The sequence below is a fragment of the Juglans microcarpa x Juglans regia genome, chromosome 7D (genome assembly GCF_004785595.1).
Source record: "Juglans microcarpa x Juglans regia isolate MS1-56 chromosome 7D, Jm3101_v1.0, whole genome shotgun sequence".
In the NCBI taxonomy this organism is placed as follows: Eukaryota; Viridiplantae; Streptophyta; class Magnoliopsida; order Fagales; family Juglandaceae; genus Juglans; species Juglans microcarpa x Juglans regia.
The window spans coordinates 11,072,384-11,089,190 of record NC_054606.1 but is presented as its reverse complement, the minus strand read 5'-3'; the positions used below and the strand labels follow the sequence as shown (position 1 = coordinate 11,089,190).

At 41.7% G+C, this 16,807-nt stretch overlaps 1 protein-coding gene across 2 annotated transcripts; it reads right to left on the bottom strand.

Annotated features, from left to right (window-relative positions):
* Window positions 1-11,716: 11,716 nt before the first annotated feature.
* On the bottom strand, window positions 11,717-14,691 carry LOC121239167 (elongation factor 1-alpha-like). 2 transcript variants are annotated; one of them, XM_041136324.1, is made up of 3 exons: window positions 14,522-14,691; window positions 13,073-13,554; window positions 11,717-12,960 (listed from the first exon to the last, which is right to left on the bottom strand). In XM_041136324.1, the coding sequence occupies exons 2-3, from the start codon at window positions 13,532-13,534 to the stop codon at window positions 12,079-12,081; spliced, it is 1,344 nt and encodes a 447-aa protein (XP_040992258.1). In that variant the 5' UTR covers window positions 13,535-13,554; window positions 14,522-14,691; the 3' UTR covers window positions 11,717-12,078. The 2 variants fall into 2 exon arrangements, with proteins under 2 accessions (XP_040992258.1, XP_040992257.1); XM_041136323.1 differs by lacking the exon at window positions 14,522-14,691 and adding an exon at window positions 14,347-14,414.
* Window positions 14,692-16,807: the final 2,116 nt, after the last annotated feature.

The following is a 16,807-nucleotide window of genomic DNA, read 5'->3' as shown; positions in this document are numbered from 1 at the left end:
ATTTGGCACGTTGCACTCTCCAATTACAAAAATAAAATAAAATAAAATAAAATTGCAATGTATACTTTTCATCATGCCTTGATCTCTAAAATTGTGTTATATCACTTAGCTATTTTATCATCTTAATAGCTCATTGAACCTAAACCCTTCGACCTAGAAGACGTGTGGTGCAAGAAGTGTGATTAAGTAAGCTATCAACAAGTTTTAATTTAGTCCCTCCATTAAAATATTATACCAATGACCCATACCTCAACAGAAAGGAACCATCTCATCTCAAGTACTCTGAACTCTAGCAAACCAAGTGTGTCTATATTGCCTAGCTTTTTTGGGATAGAGTCGATACCTAGTAATAGTATAGTTGATGAAAAGGAATAATTGTGGGGACTACACACATGCATAATGGTTGCAATGTGGGGGCAAGGATACTGAAAAAAGTGAGGATAATGTACATGTTTGGTAGTACTCTAATCAATGCAGGAGTCAGCCCTTTGCTGATGATAACTCTCCAATCCAATTATGCGATAATTAAAGACAAATATCTACATAACAAATAGCACAAACCTTCTCCGACGCAAAGAATTACGAATTGGATAGTTTTTATCGAGAGAAATATTTTAACTATAAAGAGATCACATAATAATAAATTTATAAATTGACGTGATTTAATGTAGTACATTAAATTGTAAAACTATTTTTATTATAAAATAAATCTAATGTCTCATATCAAATCATATCTAATTGTGAGTTTACTTTCGTAAGAGTGTAGCACTTCTCTTTTATTTATTTATTTGAGAAAAAAGGGTTGCAGTTTTAAGATGATGAAATGGTACCTATAAAGAAATTGTTGCTATTTTTTAGATGTGAAAATTAATGATGCTGGAAAGGAGATTTATCGTACTCAGCTAGGATGGGCCTTGACCCATCGCACCAAGGCCCACGACCCTTAACGAAGGTAGGCCCAAGTGAACCCAAGGGCCCAACCAAGGGTAAAAGGAGCCGATGGTTCCTCCAATCACCATGCATTAATGGGGAATAGACAGGCTGAGATCTTGCACGCTTTAGGATTGGCTGAATTGAATGTAACTCAGGGCGATCAGCCCTGAGGTCGGTCCCTTGTAGCTGACAAGAATGGCCACATTAAATGCAACGTCATGCCTTCCAAGACAAAGGCGATCATTATGGCGACTGAAGAACCACACACGAAATTGGCTATAAATGGAAGAAGATTGACAATGAGAGGGGGGGTTACACACTTGGTATATCTTTCTAACTTTTTGTATCTACTTGCTTAGCTTTCCTGGACCATGAAGAAGAGATCTAACATTGGCATCGAAGGTGACACGGCAACCCCCCTCCCTCCCAGCCACCCTTTCTTCCACCCTCGCAAGTGCGGGAGTATCGTTGTTGCTTGAAGGCTACAAAACACATTAATAGTTTGCGACGTCTGTAGGATCTGATATTATTTCGACCTAACAGTGTTAACGTGCCTTTTGCATGCCGGCCACAATGCGCTCCTGTGCGACCCTCGAGTAAGAGTTTACTTCGGCAAGCATGGAAGGAAGGTTCACGAAAATGGAGAAGCTTGCGAAATGTTTGACCTCAGATGCGGAAGCCCTTTGGCGAGAGAACGAGGTGCTAAAGTGAAGGAATGATGAGCTAGATGGAGTCACTGGACCGAGTAAGACCCAATGGAAGGAAGGGGACTCACAGAACACTAGTAGGCCGCCACCTAAAGGTGAAGAGCACTAGCATATGGACGACGGATTGCACAGTCTCATGGGCAAGTATGAGGAGATGGCGAAGAAGATAGGGGTCATCCATCATGGACCAGCTACTTAGTGGCAGAGAACTACCCTACAACGCCAAAATGATGGCAATCCCGCTTCCTAGAAAATTCAGGGCCCTAAAGATGGAGATGTAGGATTGGTCGAAGGACCCAGTTGAGCACCTAGAGATGTTCAAAACTCACATGATGTTGCACGACTTCCTGAGGGAGATAGTGTGCTGAGCTTTTCCCTTGACGGTGAAAGGTTCCACCTAAGCATCGTTTGACATCCTTCGACCTGGCACCATCCACAACTTCGAGGAGCTAGATCACCAGTTTTTTCTTGACTTAGTTCATGGCTAGTAAAAAAAGAAGACGATCGGTCGCTTACCTCTTCAGAATCAAGGAGAGGGAGGAAGAGAGCTTAAAGGCATACATGTACCGCTTCAATAAGGAGCGGATGACTACGAATTACCAGGATGAGAAGATCACCCTAGCGACGTTGCTGGGTGGCATTTGGCACCTGAGCCCCTTGATGGAAAAAATCGCATGGAAGACCACGGCGACCTTGCGGGACTTCATGGATTGGCTTGACGACTTCATCAATGTTGAGGACACCTTTTGGGCTTTGACCACCCCAAGGTACATGGGCGCAAGTGTCCCAAATGGAGTGCCTGTACTAAAACCCACGAGAAGAAGACTGGTGCAAGAAAAGGGCCAGGCGAGAAGAGGAGTGATAGCCAAGGAGTGCTACGTGCAAGAACTGCGGGGTAAGGAACCTGGCAAACCCAAGTCCGCATAACTGGGTAGAGAAACCGACCATGCTGAGTCCCGCCAACCAGTGGTCCAAAGTGTCCTAGCACATGCGATAGCCCTTTCTTTCCTTTCCTTTTCTTCTTTTGCACCCAATGACTTTCAATGTAAAGAATTGTTGATGACAGTAAGAAAAAAAATGATGTTTTTGTATGTAAACGTGCACATGTGGATTGAATGGCTCGATAACCGTCCTCGACGTGCAAACACCACTACCAAGTGTCCCAGTCCCCCCTCACCACCCAGTGCGTGGTTACTTGGGCTGATACAACGCACTCGCACCTCGACGTCTAGGCTTTACCCAGTATAGTCGATTTCAGATCCCGCCTGGGCTAGGGTTGCCTTGACTTCCGTTCAGCGTGGTCGACTCTTGACCCAGCCCCATGACCCGGCTCGGCACACCATGACAGGGCAGACCTCGATAAATCGAAGTCAATAACAAACCAAGAAGGCATAAACTCACAATCGCAAGGGAAAAAGAGCGTTGAAAGTCTGATTCATTAACTAAACTTATGTTTACAAGGACTCGAGCTAAAAAAAAAAATGAAACAAAGCACAAGGCAAAGCAAGAAAAAGTTTGCCCGAGCAACCATGGTTGGGAAGCAGGATCACGAAAGACATCGAGCATCAGGTCCTACCCTAGGGAGTTAAGGGGTTTGCAGTCCTCTCGAGAAGGAACGGAGCGAGCCAAGTCCAGAGTCCCAGGGAAGTCGTGAGGGTTCATTACCAGGTGTCCTCAAACCCTTCCAAGGAGTATCCATAGCTCTAGGCCTGTTGCAGAAACGTTTAGCCGCCTTGAGCTTGGAAGTGATCCGGGCGGGCTTCTCGTTTGGGCAGGATGCTCGCCCTCCAACCTCTTAGTCCTCTCCTCGTGGGACCTTGACTCCTCCTTGAGCTGCAAATGGGACTCCAACAGCTTCACGCATAGGTCTTCGACCTTCTTTTTATCCCTTTGAATCGCTGTGTTCTATATCACGAATGCATCCCTTCCAGACTAGTGTTCATTAAGGTGAGCATTCAAGTTGTGGTGGACGTCCACGGTTTCAAAAAGCGTGGCGATATAACCCTAACAATGCCGCTCGGCTTCCCTCGTCTCCTTATCCATGCAGAGAATCCGCGCCTCCTCTAAACTTCGCTCTTCTACAGTGGCCTTCGCAGCAACCTTGAGACAGGACACCTCCTGCCTCAACGCTTGCTCAGAGATTGGACCCCTCTTTGTAAAGGTCCATGATGATCCGCCGTAGGCACCCATTCTTTACTTTACCCTCCTAAAGGGCCATCTCGGTGCGCTCCAAGGCGACTCAGAGCTTAAACATTTGGCAGTAGGCCCGACCACCAAACTTACGCAAGATCTTGACCTTTCTTTCTAGCTCGACCCATCCATCCACGACCTAGGCCGCCAAAACTTGAACCCCTGTTAGTCAAAGAGGAAATAGTTAGACCACCATAATCCGAAAATAGACCGAATAAACAAGAGAAGAGTCTTATCGGGGAAAGAAGGTTGATGAGTTGGTCAGTCATTCCTCGTATCGCCTTCGCCCTAGCCCCGTTAGCCCCCTTTTAGAAGGGCGAGATGACGAGGCACCATCCTTGCTCCGCGGTCTTGACCCACCGAGAAGCTCGAGGGGCTCTTCTGTCTTGGGGCTGCGAGTTGCCCCCTTCCCGACTGCATGGAAGGATTGCCACCCACAAAGCCAGTTGACTAAGCCGAGACATTCTCGGAGTCGGTAGTTGAGGAAGAGTTTCGTTTGACCGTAATTCACTTCCAAATCTATCAATTCTCCTATGTATCCTTTCTCCTACAGCTAGTGCGTGAAGGTGTGGTTCAGTTTGTTAGTCTATAATATATAAATAGATCGTTATACTTCGATGAGCATCAGTTGATGATGACAAAGGCGGCGAAGATGAGGACCCATCTTGACTCAACAAGACCGAGTTCTCATGGGAGAGATCCTAAGGAACGGTGACGTGTATGTGGGAACCACGCTCGAGCTAGCGTTGGAAGGATGCAAGACATCGTCGCCACCATCCTGGGAAGTCCCCTCCCACTGATAAGAAGTATCTTTCAGGCCTGACATAGCTTTTCAGTCACCAGCCCCCCCAAAGTGTATATGTATGCTTCCGAACGCTCGATGACAATGGCTACCCGAGAGACACCCAAACCTGATTGATGCAAGGCCTCAAGGAAGGCAGCCTCCAATTCTGTCATCGTGATCGCAACCTGGCTCCCCACCTTGGTCGCCTGGTGGGTAGTCCGAACATCATGGGAGAATGGCGGGGTAGAAGATGCATCAAGAAGGGTGGATCCAAACCACCTTGAGCCACTCGTTGGTTTCTTCAATTCTTAGGGGACCATCCTGCCCTCTGAGCGGAACCTCTTTGGTGCGCTGCCCGATGAGCTTTCTAATGGCTGTTTGGCCCCTCGTGGCATCAAGCCCTACTTGGAAATCATGACCCACCATTTGGGATTAGTCGAGGGCGACGAAGAACCAAAAGACTTTCTCTTCAGTTAGGAGGATGTCAGTACTGACCTCCTCCTCATGTTCTCGGACCCATGAGTACACTAGCTGTTTTTCGTTAGGATTGACCTCCCCCAGTCCGGTCGGGCTGGGAACTCCCAAGCAGTGGCTTCCCCAGGCGGGAACTCCCATCCTTCGCATGCCACGAAAAAGAACTTGTTTTTCCACCGCTTGACATTAGAGTGGTGGGCCTCGTGCCGGGCAAGCTGGAATATAGGACGAGACTGGAAACTATAAATGTTGCCCTTTAAAGCCTGGACCGCGTGGGTGAACAGGAACACTCAAGCTATCAGGTCTGGATACTCCTCTCCGATGGATTCCAAGACCATACGTCATTCCACGCAACATGACGTCAGGATCCTTTAAGCATTAGGGTGTACCTGGGCTGGGGCCACGCTAAGAAGTCTAGGATGTTTCGAATCGGGTGGCAAAAGAGGCCCAACACACCTTGTGCGAACATCCTGGAGTACAGAACCACCCTTTCGGGGTTGCCCTCGAAATCGACAGCCCCACTGCCCGAGGTTGCCCTCAGAATCGACAGCCCCAAGGGGAAGAGGTAGCGTGCTAGGTCTAAATTTCTGCATAGTCCCACTTCGTTTAGCTTCTTGTTAAAGTGTTGGACCATGTAGCTTGGGATTCCTATCTCTACCAGAATTATGGCATCGCTTTCATAGGTTAGCACAAAAGGGGTCTTCGAGGTTTGGGTATTCATGGTAGTTCTGTAGGCCTATAGAACTCCTGGCAACTTTTCTGCCCATGTTCATTTCTTACTCATGAGTTTCTTTTTTAATATTCCTAGAAGAGTTTTATTAGTTGCCTCGACCTGCCTATTTCGGCTTACCAATTGCCAAAGTGGTCGGAGTTGAATTGACGCCTGTTGTCCACAATGATGGTTTAGGGGATACCAAATCTGCACACAACAATCTTCCATTTGAACATGGTGATGTTGGTGGCCATTATTGCCACGAGGGCCTTTACCTCCACCCATTTCGTAAAGTAGTCCACAGTCATCATGATGAATTTCAAGCCTCATTTGCTTGGGGTTATAGGGCTCACTATGTCTACCCCCCACTGCGCAAAGGGCCACGGGGATGTGAATGATGTCAACTCTTGTGGTGGGTTATGAGGAGTTGGTGCATATTCCTGACACTTTGAGCATTTCTTGGCGATTTTTTCTGCATCTTTGAGGGGAGGCCAGTAGTAGCCTATTCTCAAGACCTTTCTCGCTAGGGTTCTTCCGCCTAAGTGGTGTCCACACACTCCTTTATGTATTTCTGTCATTACATACTGAGTTTCGTCTGGTAATATGCACCTTAATAAGGACGAGGAAAGACCTTCTTTGTACAAGGTCCCATTCAGCAGGGTGAACCTAGCCGCCTTATTCCTCACTTTGCTCGCCTCTTCTTTCTCAGCTGGTACTTCTCCAATGGTTAGGAACTTGGTTATTGACCTGCCCACTCCGGTAGTCCTGTTTCCACTTCTGAGACTCTGAGCCCAATGGCGGGAGTTCCTACCACTTTGCTAGTCACCACCCATGGTAGTGTTGCATCATCCTTTGTAATGTTGTTCGCACTAACTTATCTATCTTCCAGCTGTCCTTCCAGGGAATTTGTCTGATGGCAAAATTTAGAAAAATAGTCGCGCTGCTCCCATACTTGCCGTAGATAAAGTTGGAGCCTTTCACTATTTGCCACGTATTCTCCTTTGACTTGGTTTACCACCACTTGGGAGTTCGTCTTCACTCTACTTCCGCCACTGCTAACACCTTTGTTATGGTGAGGTCTGTTAGTAGGGCTTCATATTCAGCTTCATTGTTTGTAGTTTTGAATTCAAGGTTTATCGAGTAATAGCTTTCGTCACCAGAGTTTGACACTATGAACACTCCTACTCCCCTACTTCAATGATAGGACGAGACATCGACATAGACTTCCTAAGGACTTTCAGTTGGTTGGTCGAGTACCTCCTTGAGGGGGCTAGCCATCTTTGCCACGAATTTCGCCAGTGCTTGCCCCTTGATGGTGGTTTGCGGAATGTAGTCGATGCCGAATTTACTAAGCTCGATCGACCAATTGACTAGCCTTTAAGACATGTATGGTCGATGTAGTGCTTTCTTGAGAGGAGCTTCGGTCAGTACTCTTATCGAGTCTGCTTGAAAGTAGGGTTTTAGGCGGCAGGTAGCTACAACTAATGCAAATCCTAGGAGCTCCATAAGCGGCTATCTAGTTTCTACCCCTCTAAGTGCGTGACTGGTGTAGTAGTCTAGTCTTTGAGTTCCATTCTCCTATTGTACTAATGCTATCAAGATGGCCTCTGGTGTGACAGAAAAATAAAGGTAGAGAGTTTCTCCCTGCACGGTTTGGCTCAAAAAAGGGAATTAGAGAGGTATTCTTTGAGTTGAGCGAATCCTTCATCGCACTCTTCATTCCAATCGTGCACCTTGCGCAGCACTCAGAAAAACGGTATGCACTTGTCTGTCGACCGGGAAATGAACCTGTTAAGCGCAGCGATTCTTCCCACCAACGTCTAAACCTCATTGAGGTTTTTGGGGGGCTTTATGTTGATGATGGCCTGGATCTTCTCTGGGTTAGAGTTGATTCCCCTTTTTGAGACCATGAAGCCAAGAAACTTGCCTGATCCACTCCAAAGGCACATTTTATAGGGTTAAGTTTCATCTTGTACTCTCGCGATACCACGTATGTCTCTCGCAAGACCACAAACGTTTCTTGCAAATCGGCAGTATGCTAATTCGACTCCTTACTTTTTAGGAGCAAGTCCTCCATGTAGACTTTCATGTTCCATCCGACGTATTCTTTAAACATACAATTTACCAGCCTTTGATAGGTTGCTCCGACGTTTTCAATCCAAAGGGCATTACTTGGTACTAGGGGTTTAAAAAAAAAAGGATGAATAGGTAAACCAGACCGAACCGGGCCGAACCGGACCGAACTAGTGGGTTTGGTCTAGTATCAAGTTTGGTTCGGTTCGGTACCAGTTTTATTTTTCTTAAAACCGGTCAAAATCGGTCCGGTGCCAATTTTTCTTTTTCTAAAATCGGATCGGACAAAATTGGACTGATTCATATATATATTATAATTTTTTATATTGTGTATAATTTTTATATATAATATATAATTATATATAAAATAGTTTTGCATTATATGATAAATTACTAATTAATATAATTTTAAATTTTAAAATCTTATATAATTGTAATCTATTGTATTAATAGTTATACTAATAATATATCACTATATATTATAATATACTATAATATATTACTATATTATATATTATAATATATCAATAGTCTAGTAATATTATATATTATAATATATCAATAGTCTATAATACAATTATAATAAATATTATAATATACTACAATATATTATTACTATAGTATTATAAACTATTATAGTATATTAAAACTGAAAAACCGGACTGAACCAAACGAGAACCGGTGAAACCGAAAATACCGGTTTATGGGGGTAACCGGTGCGAAATTGTTTCTTGAAAATGCAAAACCGGTGCATACCGGTTCGGTACCTAATTTTGTTCAAAACTGGACCAAACCGAACTGGTTATACCCCTACCTGGTACCTGTCTAGTACTCGGTCTGTTATGAATATGGTTTTTTCTTCATCGCTCGAGCTCATTTGGTTATACTCGGACTAGGCATCCATGAAGCTCAAAATTTTGTGTATGGTAGTCAAGTCCACGATCAAATCGATTCGCGGTAAGGAGAAGCTATCTTGAGGGCATGCTTTTTTCAGGTTGGTGAAGTTGACACACATCCTTCACTTATTGTTCGCCTTATCAACCAAAACCACATTAGAGAGCCACTTTGGGTAGTGGGCCTCCCTAATAAACCTTGCGGCTGGTAGGAGGTCGACTTCCTCTCCTATGGCCGCATACTTTTCGGTGTTGAAACTTCTCCGCTTCTATTGGACTTTCTTGGTGTCTAGGTTCACGCTCGAACGATGCTCAATCTGAGCAATGCCAGGCGAAAACATCTTTGTGCTCGATCTGCAACCATGATCTCACCTTGGGCTTCATCCTAGTTCTTATTCTCGCCTTCCTTTTAGGGTGAGCTTCATCTAATGTAATCAATTCCAAGGGCTTGTCGGCCTCTCCTTGTTTCTAGTTTCACTCGTCCCTAATCTCCACTGCTCGCTAAATGAGCTCAAGATATGGGGGAGGAGCTTGCTCCATTTCTGCAAAGCCCCATTCTTTATTAGAGATAGCTTCTTAATCGTTGTCGCCTAGGACTAGGTCGCGACCAAGGTATGAAAGGCACGTTAGTTTTACTAAAAGAAGATCTCATAGACGGTGCTAACTGTTAAGAACGTGTTTTGCACCTCGCCTGCCTCCACGTTCGACCTGGAACAAGGAAATTTGATGGCCCAAAGTGCCAAAAAAAACCTCATATGCCTAAGTTAGTTCGAACTGTACTTGTATCAAGGTTTTTATACTTCTCTTTCCAGTGGGGTCATTGTTATTTCTGTGCTTGGGGTGTTCACTCCTGTTCTAGGTGGCATGTTGTCACATTTAATGCGGCAGCTTTTGTCAAGGACAAGATCTCCTGCCAATGGCCCTTGTCGGGCATTTAATGCAGTGTAGTTCCCCCCAAATTATTCAGTTGGACTCGTGCCCATGTGAACACTGTCTCCTCTTCCTACATTGGTTCGAGGCCTCTGCTTCTTTACCAGTTGGTGAGCTTGCAACATATGGACTGTGAGCCTTAATCAAGATGGGCCGGAGCCAGTCTGTCGAGGGATGAATATATCCCTCTAGGGACTGATCTCATTGATTCCATTTCAAACTTTTTTTTTTCCTTTTTTGAGACTCAACAACTATATTAAAAAACAAAAATGTGCTTGTTAGGTCTCCGGTTTATCTTTCTGTATACTTGATATTTTACTACTCTGCCAGTTGCCCCTAAAAAAGAACTCGACCAAAGAACCAAAAAAGGCAAGAGAGAGCATTCGTATGATAGTTAACCACCAACACAAAATCACTAAATGCCAATTTTGCAGAAAAACAAAAGAAAGAAAGAAAGAAAAATAATAGTTAGGTAGTTAATATCTTCTTAATTGCCTCGCCTTGAGGAAATGAACAGATCAATTACTTTTTTTTTTTAACAAGCTCGACATATTGTAATTAAGAGATACAAAAATACATGAATAAAGGGTAGGGGATCCCAACAAACACCCTTTCTTACCTAATGCAATATTATATATATATATATATATATATATATATATAAAATAGACATTGGAAACAAATAAATGTTTCCTACCATTCCTTGCTAAGAAGGAGTTACACAAAGTGACAGTTATTATACAATCCGAGAGTGGGATTATAGTTCTATGATCGTAGGTCATGGTGATTGTAATGATTGCATTGTCTTGAAATGGCTGTTTGGGAAGTAAATTGCCTTGTCTTCATGATCCTGTAGCCAAATTGGACAACTCTTATAATAAAAAACTAAATAAAAAATTCGAACTCCATCGGGTTATATATCATCGCAAAACTCCATACTCCCAAATGAATAGAAAAGTGGGGCTCAAGAGTTGTGGTGGAGAGAGAACGCCAAGGGACCAAAGAGGAGGTGATGATCGTCGAGCGCCAACGGTTCGAATATTTTACTAAACTCTTTAGATATAAATGTATCTTAACAAAATCTGAAAAAAAAAAAAGTAAGGAAAATAATAAGGAAAGTAGTAAGATAAAGACGAAAATGCGAATTATAGTTTGGACCAACTTCAATAGATTTCAAAATCTGTGACAACGCATGAAGCCCACATATCTGACTCCTTGCAGCCACAACAATCAAATTTGAAGCATCTGATGATGGCAAATCTGTTGGTCCGGCACGTGTGGTGAGAAAAGCTCTCAAAAGGGGTGGCACGTAAGGCCCACGAGCGGCGATTATCACAAAACCGCCCCTTCTCTCTGAACGACTGGCAGGGCCCTTCTCATACCACGCATCTCTCGGATGTTATCGAAAAACTATAGATTTGTCTTTTTCGACCTTAGAGAAACAAAACAACTAATAAAATATATCTAATTTTATAACAAAGTGGGTATATGGGAAGAGAGGAAACCGAGGAGGAAACCGAGGCTTCCCCCCCTCCTTTCTAGCAAAAAAATAACATCTAGGATTGGAGACTTTTAATGAGAGAGAGAGAGAGAGAGGTATCGACAAAAAAGTGCAATATATTCTAATTGTTCTATTAGTTGGCATCAACTAGGTCGTCCACAAATCAGGACTCAATTACATGCCCACCATAAGCGGCTATTGGCAATTGGATCATAGTCCTACCAAAGCCAACTCATTTTCAATCAATAATAGTAATTTTATTCTATTCATCATTCCTATATATACCTCCTAAAGAAAAAAGAATAAAAACAATTAACAAATATGTGGTCCAAGAATGATATTAGAATTTTTCAATTCAAGAAGGGAGCTCTACCTCGAAGCACATCACCGATTATGATGAAACCAAGGGTAAGTACACTAAAATCATAACATTTTTGTGATCGATTTCGTTTTTGAAAAGTCAACTGCTCAGTAAAATATAAATCAGACATTAAATTTGAATGAACATACTCAACAATATTGAGAAAGCATGGACTCCAGTTATATAAAATAAGTATTTAAACAGAACCGAGTTTAAAATAAGCAACACCATAACAAAACATTTGAGCTGGTGCCTCCGAACAACTGAAGCACCTCGACAGACCATGACCAGGAAACAAACACAAACTTAACGACTACAAGTCTATACCATACTCCTGCCACCGCCGATCAAGCACCCAATTCTGAGACGGGGTACCTAACAACGAAAGCATATAACTTCGACTTGTAAAATAAAGCAGGCAACGTCCTAAAGCAGCGCAAACACTGCCCAAGTTTCTTTCACAAGCATTATCAATATGATAGCAGGCACGATATGCCAAAATTTGAGGAACCTGCACGATTCACTTCTTCTTAGCAGCAGACTTGGTGACCTTGGCACCACTTGGATCCTTCTTCTCAACACTCTTGATGACACCAACAGCCACAGTCTGGCGCATGTCCCTCACAGCGAAACGACCGAGAGGTGGATACTCTGAGAAAGTCTCCACAACCATTGGCTTGGTGGGTATCATCTTCACCATGCCTGCATCACCGTTCTTCAAAAACTTGGGCTCCTTCTCCAGCTCCTTACCAGATCGCCTGTCAATCTTGGTCAACAGCTCAGCAAACTTAACTGCAATGTGGGAAGTGTGGCAGTCAAGCACTGGAGCATAACCATTGCCGATCTGACCAGGGTGATTCATGATGATGACCTGGGAGGTGAAGTTAGCTGCCTCCTTGGCAGGATCATCCTTGGAGTTGGAAGCAACAAAACCACGTTTCAGATCCTTCACGGCAACATTCTTCACATTGAAGCCAACATTGTCACCAGGAAGGGCCTCCGGGAGAGCTTCATGGTGCATCTCCACAGACTTAACTTCAGTCGTCAGTCCAGTGGGGCCAAAGGTCACAACCATACCAGGCTTGATGACACCAGTCTCCACACGTCCAACTGGGACAGTTCCAATGCCACCAATCTTGTAGACGTCCTGGAGTGGCAGACGGAGGGGCTTGTCTGAGGGCCTCTTGGGCTCCTGGATCAAGTCAAGAGCCTCAAGGAGGGTGGGGCCCTTGTACCAGTCAAGGTTGGTTGACCTCTCAATCATGTTGTCGCCCTCAAAACCAGAGATTGGGACAAAGGGGATCTTGTCAGGGTTGTACCCAACCTTCTTTAAATAGGATGAAACTTCCTTAACGATTTCATCGTACCTTGCCTTGGAGTATTTTGGGGTTGTGGCATCCATCTGGCATATAATTGTCAGCAAAAGTAACTCAAGTCATATTTAACCTCAAATCATAACCACCGAAAATGGACAGAAAACTAATCTCATCCGCATAGTGTTAACAAAAGCTCACCTTGTTACAGCAGCAAATCATCTGCTTGACACCAAGTGTAAAGGCAAGCAAGGCATGCTCGCGGGTCTGACCATCCTTGGAAATACCGGCTTCAAAACCACCAGTGGTGGAGTCGATGATGAGGACAGCACAGTCAGCCTGTGAGGTACCGGTGATCATGTTCTTGATAAAGTCACGATGACCGGGGGCATCAATGACAGTGCAGTAGTACTTGGTAGTCTCGAATTTCCACAAGGCAATGTCAATGGTAATACCACGTTCACGTTCAGCCTTAAGCTTGTCCAACACCCAGGCATACTTGAATGACCTCTTGTTCATCTCAGCAGCCTCTTTCTCGAACCTCTCAATAACACGCTTGTCAATACCTCCAAGCTTATAGATCAAATGCCCGGTGGTGGTTGACTTTCCAGAGTCGACATGGCCTATGACCACAATGTTGATGTGAAACTTCTCCTTACCCATCTTGGAATGTTAAAACGATGCTGCAACAGAAGTGAGAAAATTAAGAGAGGAAACTAGACATTAACCAATGTGCAAAAGCATATACCAACAAGTGTCCTAAACAAATTGTAAACAGGGTAAAAATAAAATTGGGAAAAAATGCAAAATCTCGTATGACAACTTAACAGTTGCACACAACGACCCAATATAAATTTCATGGAGGCTATATAAAACAGGCGTACAACACCCATGACAACCAACGGACAATCACCAATCCTCTTCAATGTCATAGTATTCAGTACCAGGCGTAGCAAAAGTTTCAAGGATAATTTCACTTACTCATCAGAACATATCGAGGTAGAATTGGAAAATTCATATGTTTAGATAACGGATTAAAAGATCGATTGGGCCACTATTGTGATCGAAATCAAAGAACAAACAAGCCAGCATTTCCAAAGTTCAATGTTCACAAAAAACAAATCCCTGATCAACAACAAATAACTAAGAATATGAATAAGAACAGAAAGAAAAAAAATGGAACCAATTTAGGTTCCAGACGCAAAACAAATAAAAAACTCTCAGCTACAAATTTTTTAATAGAATTTGTACAGTCTCTTTGAATACAACACTGATATAGATCCCAAAGCCAGCACAGATTAAAAAAAAAAAAAAAAAACCTTAACAATAATCTTCTCGGGAATTTAGGATTTTTGATGACGAGGAACCAAAGGCCGTGCAAATATTTTACCCGGTCTAAAACATTTAGGATTAACAAACCAAAAACAGAAATTCATCTGCTAACAAATAAAAATAAAGATAATTAGCAAACTTACTAAATAAACATAGATTTAAACACACGAGAATCCGAGATTTAGATGCATATATCTTCAACAACGACAACAAGCTGGAAACAACCCATAATCGAAAAAACAAAAGAACCAAACCCAAACAAGCAAATCGATTTTAAAAAAACCATAGGAAATCAAAGCTTGCGAGTAGAACACTCACCTTGATTGAGAGGGCTTAGCGGCAATGCGATAATGTATACAGCAGTATGAGGGCTACGAAATTATTTTGCTTCGTACTTATAGACGAGAGGGCATGTGGAGCTAGGGCTTCGTTTGTGAGGTTTTTACATACTATGAGATTACGTATATACCCTTTAGCGTTAATTTAAAGGAAAAAGTTACTTTGCCGCACAAAACTTATCACTTTATTTGACTGTTACGTGAAAAAATAATAATAATAATAATAATTTTTTTATTTAATAATTAAAAAAATAATTTTTAGTGTATTGATGTATTTTTTATATTTTTTTAAAAATATTTAAAAATGATAAAAAAATATAAATAAAAAAATTAGATAAAAAAAAATATTAACTTTGTACTAGCTGTCACTTGTACTAACTTTACTCTAATTTAAATAGCTATGTTTAGCAAGTGAGATATGAGAATATTTTATTATTATTTATTATCTTTTAATATTATTTATTATTATTTGTAAATTATTTGAGATCACTCCAACATCTTGCTTAGGAGAAAGTCCTCCAAGCTAAATAAGATTTACACCTCTCAATGAGAATGAGACACTTATATAGCTTAGCATAATTACATTAAGTGATTACATCAAAACAAATTTAGATCAACTCTCTTTTCCTTAGTTGCAGGTCGAAACCCATGTTCTATGTCTCTCTCTCTCTCTCTCTCTCTCTCTCTCCTCAAGTCGAAACTAAGACCCTTTTTCTTAACAACCTGTATGTTTAGTTTTATCAAGTTCACTTCCGTCAATAGCTCAAGAATCTTTGAGAATTTATTTGCAAAACATGTTCAATTTGTTGTAATAATGACCAACAAAGATATATAAGTTGCGAAATACCTATGCTTCCTAAGAAGAAGATCCTCCCATACGAGCACAAAGCTCAGCTCGCAAATACTCTAGTTGTCACATGTTTAGTATCTCATTCAACATGGGATCTCTATTGACCTTTTTAATGATAAAACAAAGAAGTTATATAAATGGCACAATCACTATCGAAACAATTTTTGTCTACATTTCTCAAAGATGAGAAGAAACTAGAAAAAATAAAAAAAATAAATAAAGAAGACAGAAAGAATGAAAGATAGATAGAAAGAAAGAAGAGTCAATCCAAAAGACTTACAAAGAGTTATTTTGGATGTTGCGGACACGATTTGAGATGAGAGAGGCAACGGAACAGACTTTCAACAGACTTATGAGAGGCTTCACGACCATGAAATGGTTCCAGTCTTGAGGGGAGAGAGAGACTACAGGTTTGAAATGAGATAGAGAGAGAGACTGAAGGAAAGGGAGAGAAGTGCTGAGGAGGGAGAGAGAGAGAGAGAGAGAGAGAGAGAGAGAGAGAGAGAGAGAGAGAGAGAGAGAGAGACTCTGGGAGAGAGAACGAAAAATGGAGATTATTTCCTCCAATCGATTCCACCGTGAATAATGGAGATCGCTTACATGTCTATTTTTTATTAGAGGATGTAAAATAAAACTTTGCACCACATCCACTTTGAAGTATTTCTCATCTATTAATCAATAAACTTGAATAGATTCGAATGGTTGAATGCATCATGGGTAAGTATGGGTGATAATTCGTGTTTGTGGTCATGTTCTTTTTGTGTTAAATTATGGATATTCGACTGTATAGGTAAACTCAAAATTACAATCCTAACAATAAAAATATAAGCATATTGAGAAATATTAATATTACAATTCAACAATAATAAAATTATAATTTTGAAATAAAATTTAAACGGATTATTACAGGTTAAATGGGTTAACATGTTTATTAATCGTGTTTTAACAGGTCAATCTGCTTTGACCCAAATCCACTATATCAAATTCAAACCTACTAATTTCCTGTCGTGTTCAGGTTGGATTAACGAGTCGTGTCACATATTGTCACTTCTATACGGAAGGCAATCTCATTTGAACTCGATTAATATATTATATAAATTGACTGAGTATGAACATTTTTAACCTGATTTGTTTTTAAATTGAGAAAGAAAATATTAACCCTAAATTTTATTAATAACCATCCTTTATAGTGGAGAAAAACTCGTGATTACAATCATCACCTTAGTGGCTACATCATAAATTCCAAAATCAAGGCATAAAAGTCATTATCAATGAATTTATTACAATTTAATAAAATAAATTCATTTATAGTGGAGATATGGAATATTAGCTTTGTCCATTGCTATATTTATGGGGGAGAAACATATATTACAACCATTGCATTGTGGGTTACATCATAAATCCTAAAATCAAGGC

Excerpts from the sequence above, each read along its gene's own strand:
- LOC121239167 (XM_041136324.1), bottom strand. The coding sequence starts at position 13,534 with ATGGGTAAGGAGAAGTTTCACATCAACATTGTGGTCATAGGCCATGTC. Across the intron at positions 12,961-13,072 it reads TGATTTGCTGCTGTAACAAG|ATGGATGCCACAACCCCAAA; the intron begins GTGAGCTTTTGT and ends ATTATATGCCAG.